At 41.6% G+C, this 16469-nt stretch overlaps 1 protein-coding gene across 4 annotated transcripts in view; it reads left to right on the top strand.

Moving 5' to 3' along the window:
• LOC115137697 (SLAM family member 5-like) overlaps positions 1–2311 on the top strand; it is a 30463-nt gene extending 28152 nt beyond the window's left edge. For 2 of the 4 annotated variants that reach the window (XM_029674024.2, XM_029674025.2), the window contains one exon: positions 459–2311. In XM_029674024.2, the coding sequence (XP_029529884.1) occupies positions 459–608 (150 nt within the window). In that variant the 3' untranslated portion in view covers positions 609–2311. The remainder of the gene's footprint in view (positions 1–458) is intronic. The other 2 variants (XM_065024709.1, XM_029674026.2) reach the window with 2 other exon arrangements.
• Positions 2312–16469: the final 14158 nt, after the last annotated feature.

The following is a 16469-nucleotide window of genomic DNA, read 5'->3' as shown; positions in this document are numbered from 1 at the left end:
TACTACACCTGTCGTATTCAGTACATGTGACAATTAACATTTGATTTGATTAGTAATTCCTTTGATCACCTGTGTCTTTTACAGTATTTGCAAAGTCTGTGGACTTTTAAAGTTAGGCTTCGTGGTTCCTCCCACTAGTTTTAGGAAAGGTTCTAGATGTGTTGTGTTGACTGTTGAGTTCCCTACTGCAGAACAATGAGAGTAGACAAGAGATCGTCAGGTTTGTCCTGTTTCCTTCCTCTGGCACAAAGTTTATAATAAAGAAGCATAAAATCCTCTTATTTTTGTTTTCCCACCCCTTTTATCTCTCCTCTCTCTGCCCCTTCTTCCCTGTCCCTCTCTGTCCTTCCCTCCCCTACCTCCCTCTCTGTCCTTCCCTCCCCTACCTCCCTCTCTGTCCTTCCCTCCCCTACCTCCCTCTCTGTCCTTCCCTCCCCTACCTCCTTCTCCCTGCCTAGGAGGAGCGAACAGATATACCGGAATTGGAGTCACACAGAACAGATATACCAGAATTGGAGTCGCGTAGAGACAACCCTAACCTGACATCAGTTTATGATATACTCCTGTTACATCGCATGGCTGCCAGCGGGGATGTTGACACAGCATGAAGGAGAAAAACGGGAAGTCAAATGAGAGGCCGAAATGATAACTCACATTCTGTAGAGCATAAAAGAGGGCGTTGAAACAAAATGAAAGTTAAAAAAATATTCATGCTAACAACCTTTTAGAGGCACCGTTGTTATGGGAGAAAAATCCCCTGGAACTGTTATGCTGATATTATAATTTCAGGCTTCATTTGTAGGTCATTCTCACAGACCTTCTGTCAAATAGGGGCCTCGGTTACATCCACTGATACTGACCAATTCAATAATTATGCATTGAGTTGTCAGCATGATCAGGATAATCCGTCTTTTTAAATGCCTTTTGTCCCAAATCCCAATGTATAAGTTAAAACAAATGGAACATATATTTTAATACAATTCACTAGTGTGTTTGCTATGCTACTTTTGTGCCAAAGCTTCCTTTCAGTACTGTCTGTTCTGTTGTTTAAATGTAGGTGCCTCCCCTGTATCGTTTTATAGCTGGTCATTGTTTAGCTTGCCAGTGGATAGCAGCTGTGTACATAATTTAAAAAGAGCAGGCGTTTGAGATAAAGCCACCTACTCCTTAGAAGCAATGGCTGTTAGGCTGCTTTAGAAACAAAACGGTCCATAGATACATGTTTTCCTTTCAACATTTAGGTTTTATTGAGGGGTGGCCAGCTCTAGGAAGAGTCTTGGTGGTTCCAAACTTTTTCCATTTAATAATGATGAAGGCCACTGTGTTCTTGGGGACCTTCAATGCTGCACCCTTCCCCAAATCTGTGCCCCGACAATCCTGTCTAGGAGCTCTACGGACAATTGCTTCGACCTCATGGCTTGGTTTTTGCTTTGACATGCAATGTCAACTATGGGACCATATAAAGACAGGTGTGTGTGCCTTTCCAAATCATGTCCAATCATATGAATTTACCACAGGTGGACTCCAATCAAGTTGTAGCAACATCTAAAGGATGATCAATGAAAACAGGATGCATCTGAGCTCAATTTCAAGTCTCATAGCAAAGGGTCTGAATACTTATGCAATTAAGGTACCTGTAAATACATTTGCAAAAAAAAGTATATTTTAAATATTGTAACAAATGTATATTTTATTTAAAAAATGTAATTTGTTACATTTGACAGTGAAACCTAGCAGTACTACTTATTTCTTTGAAAGTGAGGCGGATGTGCTGTATAGCATGTTGAGGAAGGTGCTGATTACTATTTTTGACCACTCATGCAGGAGTAACAAGGCCCTAGTTCACCCAGGAGTAATATCATTTGGGGATTTATTTAAATGTGTCTATGGTTTCTGCAGCACTCTTAGCACCCTTCCTTCTCGTGGTTATGCATTATGACTGTTTTCAATTTAATACGTCAAAGTTGTAAATGTGCCTTTCCTTATGTAAACAAACTATAAAAAGTAATGGCTTCAGCCAGGAGAAAAGATAATGCGGCCATTTTCAAAGTTATTTGGTGGTGCAACAAGTCATGCATGCTAATCTGCATCTGGGTCTTAGCCTAAGCCGTGATAACCGACCTGGAAGGACAGGTGTTAAATCAAAAACGTGAATAGCCTGCGGCACTCCAGGATCATGGTTGCCTAATTATGTCCCAACTCTGGTGATTTTGCAGTTATACTAGAATTGCTGTATTCAAAATAACCATTATATTACAAATACTGTAACTGCTGTTTTACAATTGTAATTAAATTACAAGTTAATGTCATAGCCAATGCTTTGTTTCAATTCTCAGTTTTACTGTTACAATTGCCAGCTGTAGAAACCACCCTCAAATGTTGCAACTTTTTTTCTCCTCAAATCACTGTCTGTTATCTATCCTCTATTATAATCCCTATGGCTGTGCTGAGAAGTATGTTTATTCTAAATTAACAGGACTTTGGTATGTGTGGCTGAGATACATAATGATATTTAGGCTAATACCATATGCGTCCTTTATTATCAAGTGCCTGAAGTATGTACTCTGGAGGCTAGCTTCCTTGTGCTGAAGAACATGCACCACTAGGGAGGCTATCACCACAATGTTCATCGTCACATCACCAATTTGCATAGTTAATTTGCTTAGAGAAAGTGGAAAATCTTGTTACACTCCTAGGCCTTACCCACCCATGTAAAATAGCCTTCCTTTTCCCAGTGCAATTTCACTTTCATTTTTAGAAATCCAAAGACCCCTATCAGATCTACATTAATTTGTCAACTGTAAGAATAAGAGTCAGGAGTAGACCTTTAGCATTACTGAGAACTACTGTTCGCTGCAGTGAAAAGTATTCATTGCAGTGGAAATGTATTTCACCACATAGGCCTGAAGACTGTGGGGCTGCTCGTCAGTGTGGTCAAGCCACTGACGTGACAGAAAAAGGCAGACCACACGTTGTAACAGACTGATGGGAAAGGAAACGAGTGATCACAAGCAGAGACAGTCACATATTCAGACAAATGTAAACAGTTCACTATTGGATGACAAATACATTGTTGGTAGGGTGTGCATGACTTCGCTTCTATTCACCTGTAGAACTAATACTGAAAAGTTGCTCCTGTACATGCCCAATAATATGCTGTTGGGCCTATGAGTCAATAAACTAGTAACCTGGGTAACCTAATGCCTAATTGAGGCCACCTGCCGCATACATTAAGCCTATGTCTCCTCAGAGGATGTGACACTGAAACATTTGTTCTACCTTACTCAAGGCCTAAAACCAGTAGGGGTCCTGCAAATTCAGAAAGAAAAAAGTAATGCACTGGGCCTTTAATAGTCCTGCATTAGCGGACGATATAGCCATCTGCAGTCAGCAAAAAATATCACACCACACCCAAACTACTTCCTGCGGCTGTGTCTAAAACATTTACATCTTTTGCAGTTGAGTTTTTAATTTAGGAAAAAAAAAAATGTATGTATTCTTGACAGTGGTGTAAAGTACTTACAGTGGGGCAAAAAAGTATTTAGTCAGCCACCAATTGTGCAAGTTCTCCCACTTAAGATGAGAGGCCTGTAATGTTCATCATAGGTACACTTCAACTATGATAGACAAAATGAGGGAAAAAAAATCCAGAAAATCACATTGTAGGATTTATGAATTTATTTGCAAATTATGGTGGAAAATAAGTATTTGGTCAATAACAAAAGTTTCTCAATACTTTGTTATATACCCTTTGTTGGCAATGCTCTTCCTCTCTGGTGCTCGAAGACGCCAGACTGCCTTCGCCTCGTACACCTGTCACCACTGTTACGCGCACCTGTGCTTCATCACCGGTCACCATCACGCGCAGCAGCGCATCATTGGACTCACCTGGATTCCTTTAATTTGTTGATTGCCCCTCTGTCGCTGTCTTTGGTTAGATCCCCGTGTCAGCATTAATGTCATTGTGTTCCTGTCCAGATGCTGTCCTGTTCCATGTCCGTTGCCATTAAAATGTTCACTCCCTGTGCCTGCTTCTCATCTCCAGCGTCGTGCTTACAGCTCTGATAGTTTCTCTACAGCCAAGGTGTTGTAACGGGTTTGTAGCTGGGCTCGGTTTCTAGTCATCCTGTTAAAAAAAGGCCTGTTACTGGTTGAAAGAAGTCTCCAGCTGGTCTCTCTCCTTAGTCAGGTTTTCGTAACTAGTTCTTCCTTCTCTGAAGTATGGTTGGCCGTTAGAGAGTGTCCTGGACAGTTGATTGTAGTTATCGTCATCTGTGATGGAACAGAGAACAAATGTATCATTTTATGTTGCTTTACACACACACTGACGCTAACACACACAGATATACACACTCACACCCTACCACCTGTGGTTTTTGAATACTCACAGTGTACAGAGAGACTTATGACTGATCAGCATCAGAAGACACAGCAGTCCCAGAGAAACTGAGGCCAGTCTGTAAGGCTGACAGTTCTGATTCTCATGCTTCAGTCCTGCAGGTGTAGAGAAACAAGCGGTTACATACATCTGACCTCATCCCATCTATTCTCTTCTACCTCACAAACCAAGGCTACTCTGATACCAAGACGAAGTGATGCTGTGGTCAATAATAATTCTGTCCTCCTCTACTCGGTCCCACTTCCATATGACTGAAAACAGATTCCAAACAGAGGTGTCATGCCCATAGGGTGCATTTTACATTTTAGTCATTTAGCAGAAAGTCTTATCCAGAGCGACTTACAGTTGTGCGTGCATATATTTTCATATTTGTTCCTGCTGCTCTCCCCTCTCTCTCCCTCTCTCTCTCGTAACCCTGGCATTACAAGGGCCATAATCTACCAACTGAGCCATATATCATGTAAAATATATGGCAGGGAGCCAACTTAAAATTGATAGGTAGCAGGTATTATTACAGAGAAACAAACCCCAAAAAATGAACAATTGTATCTATACATAAATATAGTAAACAAAATGGGGGTTGTTTCTCTGTAAAAGGCACAAGACAGCCCTCTTGGAGTGAGAAACAAGACTCTCTGGTCTGATGAAACCAAGATTGAACTGTATGGCCTGAAGCCAAGCATCACGTCTGGAGGAAAGCTGGCACATCCCTATGGTGAAGCATGGAGGTGGCAGCATCATGCTGTGGGGATGTTTTTCAGCGGCAGGTACATGCGAGACTAGACTGAATTGAGGCAACGATGGTCAGAGCAAAGTGCAGAGAGATCCTTGATAAAAACCTGATCCAGAGCGCTCAGGACATCAAACTGGGGCGAAGGTTCACCTTCCAACAGGACAATGACCCTAAGCACACAGCCAACATAACGCAGGAGTGGCTTCAGGACAAGTCTCTGAATGTCCTTGAGTGGCCCAGCCAGAGCCCGGACTTGAACCCGAGCGAACATCTCTGGAGAAAATAGTCAAAATAAAGAAAAACCCTTGAATGAGTAGGTGTATCCAAACTTTTGACTGGTATATACCTGTATAAATATATATTTATATTGATGTATATATTTATATATATATTATTTTTAAAAAATAAAGCTACATATAATCATGGTCTCTTTTTTGCTTTCTTGGGTACGGCAGCTCCAAAATGCAGATGTTTCCACCTTGCTGAGTGCTTTCTGTGGTAGTGGGGTAGACAGTAGAAAATACGGAGTGTGGGGGTTGGTAATGTTCTCTAGTTGCGCCATGATTGGCTCAGTGTTCTGCCACTCATGGGGACACTACATCCCTGTAAAATCTATGGGTAGAGCAAAACAAATTCAAGCCCTTTGGGTGCTGCCATAGATTTACATTAGAAGTAAATCCAAGAAGGCTCAAGGTCATTGGCCACATATAAAATGTCAAACCACATTAGATCTATCATAGCTTCTATTGGGCTGATCATGTCAACATCACACTTTCAAAATCTTAGCTACCAAGCTAGACAAGCAGTCATTATCCTGAATCAAGTCAACAATCTACTGGCAAATCCTTTTCAATCCTTGTCATGTGAAGACGAATTATAGATCAAATGTATCCGTGCTCATCGGCCCTTGGCCATAAACATTACATAAGTTGGAAATCGCAAATTCAGCAATGAGTGGCTGGGAAGGAATCAGTGGCTGACTGCAAGCGTTGCAAAACATTCACGAGCCTGCTATTCAGTGGAGATGGTGTGTGGTCAAAGTCTGGGTTTAAGGGTCTCTTTTCCAAGCTTAAAAGGATAAACATTGAAATGTTGAATACATTGGCCATGCTGTCAATCCAGCATGTCTTCTACGGTGTTCAAAACAACTGGAAACGGGGAAATCTCAGAATCCACACAACTGGGAACTCTGGGGAAAAAAAGTTTTAAACGGTCATCCAAGTTAGGAACTTGGGCCTCTTTCTAGAGCTCTGACCTGAAGATCATTGACATCATGATTCAACCTTGTCCCCCCCCCCAGAGTCTTGAAAGCCCCATAAATCCAGAGAACCCCAGACTTTGATGACAAAGTTGTGACAATTTGCCCATAGAAAAGGATCACTGCGCCACTGTCCTGTTGAAGTAAGTACTGCACAAGGTGAGTCCAAATATGTATTGTATGCTGCTGCATCAAGTATGTAATATGCCAGGGAGATATGTATAGTGTAACTAAGAAAGTAATACTAAGTGTATGTTGTGTAGTAAGGTGTTAGTAGCCCATGTGCCACACCTTGACACAATATGGTCCCTTTCCCCTCATAATTTAGCCTACTGTCCTGACTTGATGGTGCACATGTAAGCTTTTAGCCGGTTTTAGAGAATTGTCATCTAATATTGTAAGAGCATTCAGAGTCTGCTTTTATGCCCCCTTCATTTCTCCTACGGTTCTAGCTTGGTGTACCAGGAGAATACGGTAAGAGCAGCCCATGATCTGAATTCTGTCCCTGTACATTTCAAAAGTACTGAACAAATAGTTATATTGACTACATCCGTTTTAGCTTTCTCATTAATGTCTCAATCGAAATGATGGAATACCTCTTATCTGCTCATCGTTCCACAACTCAATTGTCAGTAGAAACCACATTTGTTTAAGCAAGTCAGCCATACCAGCTATGTTTTTTAAAAAGGTATTAAATTAGTCTGAATGATCCTTTTTGCTGCCAGACAGCTTTATGTAGGCCCTAACCATTTGTGGGCACAGTTTGTAACCATTATAGTGCAATTAATGTATTGCTTAGTGTTGTGTTGTATAGTGGCTTTGCTGGCATGCATCTGATAAAAATGTGGGTTAGTTTGCCCCATCAAGATGTACATGCTAAAATCACTACTGTTCCTGTCACTTAAACTAAAATTCTACATCCTGTAGAGGGTGTAGGGGTGTGGTGAACGTGAACTCGTGAGTTGAATGGAAGTCAATTCCAAAAATCTACCCTGATTCACAGCTAATAGTACAAACCTAAGATACAACAGAGGATCAGATAAACGCAATGACCTTGTTTGCACCCTTTTCATTGTTAACCTGACTCTAGGACTTGGGGGGGGGTACAGTTTAGCTCAAACCATTCGGAGTAGACAGACGATTTCGTGGAAAGTAACTTGTTGGTATCCTCGCAGGTCTGACAAACTCAGGTGCTGATAAGCACCTATCTGCCACGTGTGCGAATGGCCGATACAGGCGGAGTCAGTGGAACTCGACGCAGCCCAAGCAACAAAAAAAATGGAAATCTCTAGCATAAACACAAGGAGGCTTGTTCTCAATTGCATTTGTTCAACTCCTGCGTGGCTTCGGGACAGTGGGCAAAAATGCGCTTGGATTAAATGAGACTCCGTCGCACGTCATCAGGCAAAATGGAATCCCAAAATAAATGTATAGAGTGAGAGAAACTAATTTAGCTAGTTGTGCAAGACATTTTATACATAAAAGGATGAGTAGCATGTCGTTTTAAAATGTTTGCATGATTTCTCCTTTGAGAAAACAGCCGATTTAAATGTGGTGTGGCAGATTTCAAAACTCAGGTTGGATACACTTGTACTTCATCGCCAAAAGGCTATCAAGGTGGGGAGGACCGCCTTCTGTTTGCCTAGTAACCACTACCCAAACACTTTCCGGGTTATGGAGGAGAGAGGGCAGACCTTTGCCCAAATGAGAAAAGACAGGGCTTTTATTTAACAAAACGTGATGACGTCACCCTAATAGTTCCTCACAGAATAACGTTTCACAGCAGCCACATCTATCTAATGTCGTCGTACCCAGTCAATTGGCACCAAGTTTGCCTTGTTAATTCTCTTAAATTAAATACATGACTGTTTTCTAATTAGCTATGATTGTTGTTTGAAATGTCTGATACAACATAGTTTGTTGATATCGATATCAACCTACTGTTACTCTTCCTGGGGTCCAGTCACGATTACGCATTTACATAAAAATAAAAAAAACAGTACATAACATATTACTCTACAATACAAAAATCAACAATACAGTCATTTAACAATATTAAAATGAACATAAATAAAATACACAAGCTGATAAATGAGGCTCTCATTTTTGCAACCAAATGTGATAGCATGGACATGGCAAATTATACAAACGTTTTAATTTTAACTCACAATAATGTTGTAACAGTATTCGTCGTCTGAAGATGAGGAAGAGGAATCAGACCGAAGCGCAGAGTGGTAAGTGTTCATGCTTTATTTAAAACTGACCACTATAACAAAATTAACAAAGAGCATAACCGAAACAGTTCTGTAAGGTACTAAACAGAAATGAACTACCCACAAAAACCATGTGGGAAAAAGCTACCTAAGTATGGTTCCCAATCAGAGACAACGATAGACAGCTGTCCCTGATTGAGAACCCTACCCGGCCAAATCAAAGAAATACAAAAACATAGAAAAAAGAACATAGAAATCACACCCAAATCACACCCTGACCAAACCAAAATAGAGACATAAAAAGCTCTACGGTCAGGGCGTGACAAATGTTATAATAATGGCACATTGGCACAAAAATGCGTGACCACAGTCTAAGGTATAGAAAGGTTAGAGAACATTTTGGTTGCACATGATTTAAGATACACTTACACAATTCACAGTACACTGTCTCAGAGCGAAACACTGTGCATTTGGTACAGTATACAGTATACTGAAGTATAAAAACATTCAACCACTAGATGGAGGAAAAGGATTTGAATAGAAGGCCAACGTTCTTTCTAAACAACGCTTGAAATTGAATAGGATTTTTAAATAAAAAGTTAGTAATTCACTGTTTAAAGTCATAATTGTTTTCAAATTTGAAATGTATAGCTGCCTGGCATGCACAGTGACAGGACAAAAGGTCACACACACTTAAACTCACTGAATAGAGAATCCATCAACCAATTACAGTTGTCTCTCCTATTTGACCCTAGAAGTAGGCTACATTAAAACCACAACATGGAGTTGTGTTTCTGGAGAAATGTCTCTGGAGAAATGTTTCCACTCTCAAACTCATAGAGGCAGCTATGGATTCAAGGAATGACAGTTTACTCCTTCCGTTTTGCTCCTTCATGCTTCAACATCCCTGCTGGCAGCCATGCAATGTAACTGGAGTGAATCATTAACTGATGTCAGGTTAGGGTTGTCTCTACTCGACTCCAATTCGGGTATACCTGTTCGCTCCTCTTCGGCACGGAATGTGAGGGAGGTAGGGGAGGAAAGGACAGAGCAAGAAGGGACAGAGAGAGGGGAGATTAAAGGGGCAGGAAAGCAACAAAAATAAAACGTTTTTTCATGCTTCTTTATTAGAAACTTTGTGCCAGAGGAAGAGAGCAGGACCACGGCGGATGCTCTCCTGTCTATTCTCATTGTTCTGCAGTAGGGAACTCAACAGTCAACACAACACATCTAGGATCTTTCCTAAAGGTAGTGGGAGGAACCACAAAGCCTAACTTTAAAAGTCCACAGACTTTGCAAATACTGTAAAAGACACAGGTGAACAAAGGCATTACTATATACTATATGTGCTGTGTGATTTATCATTGTGCAACCCAACCATATCACATAGGAAAAACTGGTTCCATTGACATCAGGCCTGGTATCAAACTCAGGTGGTCTGTGCAACTCAAGACCACATTAACCCACTGACACAGAGCTAAAGCCAACAGTTGTAGACAAGAGGACTGCTGAAGCTGTTCTATTGTCAATATCCCTGTAACATTTTTACTAAACTGGTTATCTGTTCGTTTTTTTAGGAGTTATCGATGCATAATCAATGTCAACTTGCACTCTTTCAAATGAATCTATGAAGACACATAAAGGAAAGTAAATATGGGCCTACGGTGAGGTGCGACTAACTGACAGAAGCATAAGCCACTTTATTTGACCTGCATCCTGTGTTCAAGCAAACATTTCCTACCTTTTCCAAAACACTACATTGGTTGTAAAATCTAATCATGTTTTGCCTTTGGGGAGTGATCTCACACCTCTAAAACATAAATACCTGCATTGTGAGTGTCCATTTCTACTCTTCTTTTGATAGATCAGAACATCAGAGCTTTATTCAAAGAACATTACAGAATGATGTATAGAAGAGGTGTCTGTACAGTATGTTCTACACAACACATTTCTATCAGGACCACACCATGCTTACAGAAAGAGACATGCTACTCTGATCTGATAGAGGCAACAAGCGTAATACTCTTTACTCCCCCACAGTATTGAACAGATGTAGCAGCTGCACTTTTTAGAGCATTTTCTTTTTAACTGCATTTGTGTTGACACGTGAACTACCATTTACCGTTCTCTCTAACGGAAATTAACCTTCACTGTAATCTACATAATACCCCTTCAGTAACCTTCATTGTAATCTACATAATATTCTGGCCTGATACCCAGGCCTGATACCCTGGCCTAACACCTGGTCTTCAGGCAGTTTTTCTTTCTATCTAATGCATTATATTTCATAGGCTGTTTGAAAATATGATGCAATAGATAAACTGCAGGTGATGGATTTATCAATCTGGGTTTCCCAAACTCGGTCCTGGGCCCCCTCCCCCTGGGTGCAAGTTTTGAGGTTTTTTTGTGTCATGCTCGGGGAAAAAACAAACCTACCCCCAGGGGGGGGCCCAGGACTGAGCTTGGGAAACCCTGATCTAGAGTTACACCAGAATAACCTGTTCAAGTGTCAAAACACCTTGAAATCCTATTCAATATAAACACATCAATCGTTATGAATGCTAAAACCTTTATATATTATTACACATTTTGGGATTGACCTTTCTTTACAAAAGTTAATTATACTGTATGTCAAGTCATGCTACAATGCTACTTTTATTGTATTGCAACACACACCAGGTTAACTTATGAAGGGAATGGGAGAGTCAGGTACCGGTAAAGTTATATGCATATATGATATTTATGATACATTCAGCACTGTATGTCTGATTGTGGACAGGGCAAATTAATCATTTAAACGTTAAAGCAGTTGATGAGCTCTTTGCCAAGACAAATTTCAGCCCCCTACACAGTTTGTTTATCCCCCCACTCATACCAAGTACAATCTTCTAGGTTTCACCTGGCTGAGTTAGCCGACACAACACACCCACACAGATCACTGGTTACCACACACAGGCCCCCAACCTTACCACAATCTGTCTGCTCCTCCCAAACATATTCCTGAGGCAGATGTTTTCTTTGATCAGCCACCTGCAGCCCAGCCTCAAATCAGGGATATTCCAAAGACTCTTCCAAGCAGTCCATTGGTTTTCCATTTCAACCAAACTACTTTCTCGCTGTAACTTTGCTCTCTGCTTTTCAAAGGATTAGTCATCCACCATCCATCAACGTTCAAAGAATCTTTGGATATTATGAAGTGAGAGAATTAATGCACACAGAATGAGTTAGACAAAATCAGCTCTTTGAGAGGGACACGTACAGGATAAGTGAAATGTGTTACAGTAAATGTATCTAACCTTTGTTGGCATCTCCCCTATGGTGAATAATACTGCAAAGATTCCTGGGAACACCACCAAGGCTGCTGCTGGGATAACAGGATAGTATATTTCTCCATGCCTCTCATCTTTGTTCTGTGGTTTTGTGTTGTGTGAGGAGAAAACAAATACAATACATGACATACAGTGCCTTCAGAACCCAAGCTTGAATGAAACCCTTGTGCATTCAGAAAGCATTCAGACCCCTTGACTTTTTCTACATTTTGTTACGTTACAGCCTTATTCTAAAATTGATTAAATCGTTTTTTCCCCTCATCAATCTACACACAATACCCGTCACTACGTTGGCCTCTTTGAGTATAGCAAACCCATCCCCCTCTCCTCGTAAATTCCTGAGAATACCTCATGGACACACAGTTATAGAGAGTAGTTTTTCATGGAGACAAAGGAAATCCTTCCACCTCACAGAACTTGAGGTACGAACAAATATCATGTTCCAGAGAAAGTGTAAAAGATCGGTGAGGAATCCAGCTACGAACTGGTCCGTTTGTCACAACTTGGGAGAGACGGTGTGGCCACATTACCATAACGCTGTTTATATAATAGCCTCAGATATGAGGTTTACATCTAATTGTTGTTTAAGATGAGTGAGTGAGTATGATACTGTTTATACAATTTTACAATGTGATTTTGGACTGTTTAATGAAGGAAAACTCAAAAAGGGAATTGGATTTGAATTAAATCAGAGGACCGCCCCTGAGCCCAGTTAGGGTCAGACATCCTGGGACAGCACTGTTCTGCCATTCCGAATAAAACCCAACTTTGAGAAATTATCAGGAGACCATGTTTCTCTCAATCACGGGAGTACAAAGGTTGCAGACCATTGCTGAATCTTTTAACCATACCACGTGGTTAAACTCTTAGACTATCGATACCGACAGAATAAGAACAAGTCTTTGATATTAATTACTAGTCTGCTTCTAGGAATTCGTTGTCATTGAACGCGAAGAACGACAACCGCCGAAACATCCATTCTATAACGAATGTCACTTTGAACTATCCCCTCTAACCAAGACAGAGAGAGTGAGGGAGAGAGACGGACAATTCTACAAAAGAAAGACTTTTCACCAGCGACCAAGACGACGCACTGAGCGTAAATATATATATTGATTGCAATTGTTCCCGAATGAGTGAGCGTTCATGTGTAAAGGATTAGCATTTTAATTGTTATAATTAACTCTGTAGTGACTTCTTGGTCGAACCCCCATTTCCCCTTTGTCTAACGAGCCGCCATGCCGGTTCAGCCCACCAGGGCACATTCTCCTATCATTTCATGGAACCACATTTACCAAGTTGATTTGTTTGTTTATGCATTTCTGTGAATTACTTAGTTAGTAATAAATAAATGATTTAAGACAATTGATGTATGGATCTCATAGTGAAGACTGGGTTCGTGCAGATAACCAACAATTTACGACGTTTGGAATGAGACTAACGTGAGGTAAAGTAAATAATTAATTAATTCGAAGACTAATTGATCAGATAAAATATCTGAAAAGTTATTTTAGGATATGGTGATCAAGCCTACCACTGTAGTGTCATCTGCAAACTTGATGATTGAGTTGGAGGCGTGCATGGCCACACAGTCATGTGTGAACAGGGAGTACAGGAGAGGGCTGAGAACATACCCTTGTGGGGCCCCAGTGTTGAGGATCAGCGGGGTGGAGATGTTGTTTCCTAACCTCACCACCAAATGCTGAGCTGTAATTGATGAACAGCATTCTTACATAGGTATTCCTCTTGTCCAAATGGGTTAGGGCAGTGTACAGTGTGATTGCGTTGTCTGTGTACCTATTGAGGCAGTAAGCAAATTGGAGTGGGTCTAGGGTGTCAGGTAGGGTGGAGGTGATATGATCCTTGACTGGCCTCTCAAAGCGCTTCATGATGACGGAAGTGAGTGCTACAAAGCGATAGTCATTTAGCTCAGATCCCTTAGCTTTCTTGGGAACAGGAACAATGGTGGCCCTCTTAAAGCATGTGGGAACAGTAGACTGGGATAGGGATTGATTGAATCGGTCCGTAAACACACCAGCCAGCTGGTCTGCACATGCTCTGAGGATGCGGCTAGGGATGTCGTCTGGGCCGGCAGCCTCGCGAGTGTTAACACTTTTAAATGTTTTACTCACATTGGCCTTGGACAAGGATATCCCGTAGGTTTTGGTAGCGGGCCATGTCAGTGGCACTGTATTGTCCTCAAAGCGAGCAAAGAAGTTGTTTATTTTTTCTGGGAGCAAGACGTCGGTGTCCGCGACAGAGATGGTTTTCTTTTTGTAATCCGTGATTGACTGTAGACCCTGCCACATACGTCTCGTGTCTGAGCCGTTGAATTGTGACTCTACTTTGTCTCTATACTGACGCTTAGCTTGTTTGATTGCCTTGCGGAGGCAATAGCTATACTGTTTGTATACTGTCATGTTTCCGGTCGCCTTGCCATGATTAAAAGCAGTGGTTATAGGCTTTCAGTTTTGCACGAATGCTGCCATCAATCCACAGTTTCTGGTTGGGGAAGATTGTAATAGTCACATCACCGATACACTTGCTAATAAACTCGCTCACCGAATGAGCATATACATCAATGTTGTTGTCTGAGGCTATCCTTAACATATCCCAGTCCACGTGATCGAAGCAATCTTGAAGCGTGGAATCAGATTGGTCGGACCAGCGTTGAACAGACCTGAAAACTGGCGTTTCCTGTTTAGTTTATTTCTATAGGATGGAAGAAACAAAATGGAGTCGTGGTCAGATTTGCTGAAAGGAGGGTGGGAGGGCTTTGTATGCATCGCGGAAATTAGAGTAGCAATGATCTAGAGTTTTGCCAGCCCGGGTCGTGCATTCGATATTTAGGGAGCCTTGTTTTCAGATTAGCCTTGTTAAAATCCCCAGCTACAATAAATGCAGCCTCAGGATATGTGTTTTCCAGTTTACATAGAGTCCAATGAAGTTCTTTCAGAGCCGTCGGGGTGTCTGCTTGGGGGAGGGGTATACAAGGCTGTGATTATAATCGAAGATAATTATTTTGGTAGATAATGAGGTTGGCATTTGATTGTAAGGAATTCTAGGTCAGGTGAACGAAAGGACTTAAGTTCCTGTATGTTGTTATGATCACACCACGACTCGTTAATCATAAGGCATACACCCCCGCCCTTCTTCTTACCAGAGATGTTTGTTTCTGTCCGCGTGATGCGTGAAGAAACCAGGTGGCTGTACCGACTCTGATAAGGTATCCCGAGTGAGCCATGTTTCCGTGAAACAGAGAATGTTACAATCTCTGATGTCTCTCTGGAAGGCAACCCTTGCTCAAATTTAGTATTAGTAGTATTCCTGGTTGTAATGTTGGTAAGTTGACGTTGCTCTTACAGTGGGGCAAAAAAGTATTTAGTCAGCCACCAATTGTGCAAGTTCTCCCACTTAAAAAGATGAGAGAGGCCTGTAATTTTCATCATAGGTACACTTCAACTATGACAGACAAAATGAGGAAAACAAATCCAGAAAATCACATTGTAGGATTATGGTGGAAAATAAGTATTTGGTCAATAACAAAAGTTTCTCTCAATACTTTGTTATATACCCTTTGTTGGCAATGACAGAGGTCAAACGTTTTCTGTAAGTCTTCACAAGGTTTTCACACACTGTTGCTGGTATTTTGGCCCATTCCTCCATGCAGATCTCGTCTAGAGCAGTAATGTTTTGGGGCTGTTGCTGGGCAACACGGACTTTCAACTCCCTCCAAAGATTTTCTATGGGGTTGAGATCTGGAGACTGGCTAGGCCACTCCAGGACCTTGAAATGTTTCTTACGAAGCCACTCCTTCGTTGCCCGGGCGGTGTGTTTGGGATCAGTCATGCTGAAAGACCCAGCCACGTTTCATCTTCAATGCCCTTGCTGATGGAAGGAGGTTCTCACGATACATGGCCCCATTCATTCTTTCCTTTACACGGATCAGTCGTCCTGGTCCCTTTGCAGAAAAACAGCCCCAAAGCATGATGTTTCCACCCCCATGCTTCGCAGTAGGTATGGTGTTCTTTGGATGCAACTCAGCATTCTTTGTCCTCCAAACACGACGAGTTGAGTTTTTACCAAAAAGTTATATTTTGGTTTCATCTGACCATATGACATTCTCCCAATCTTCTTCTGAATCATCCAAATACTCTCTAGCAAACTTCAGACGGGCCTGGACATGTACTGGCTTAAGCAGGGGGACACATCTGGCACTGCAGGATTTGAGTCCCTGGCGGTGTAGTGTGTTACTGATGGTAGGCTTTGTTACTTTGGTCCCAGCTCTCTGCAGGTCATTCACTAGGTCCCCCCGTGTGTTTCTGGGATTTTTGCTCACCGTTCTTGTGATCATTTTGACCCCATGGGGTGAGATCTTGCGTGGAGCCCCAGATTGAGGGAGATTATCAGTGGTCTTGTATGTCTTCCATTTCCTAATAATTGCTCCCACAGTTGATTTCTTCAAACCAAGCTGCTTACCTATTGCAGATTCAGTCTTCCCAGCCTGGTGCAGGTCTACAATTTTGTTTCTGGTGTC

This window comes from Oncorhynchus nerka, linkage group LG11 (assembly GCF_034236695.1).
Source record: "Oncorhynchus nerka isolate Pitt River linkage group LG11, Oner_Uvic_2.0, whole genome shotgun sequence".
Taxonomy (NCBI): domain Eukaryota; kingdom Metazoa; phylum Chordata; class Actinopteri; order Salmoniformes; family Salmonidae; genus Oncorhynchus; species Oncorhynchus nerka.
The sequence above is the reverse complement of the archived record's forward strand: the minus strand, read 5'-3'. Positions and strand labels throughout refer to the sequence as shown.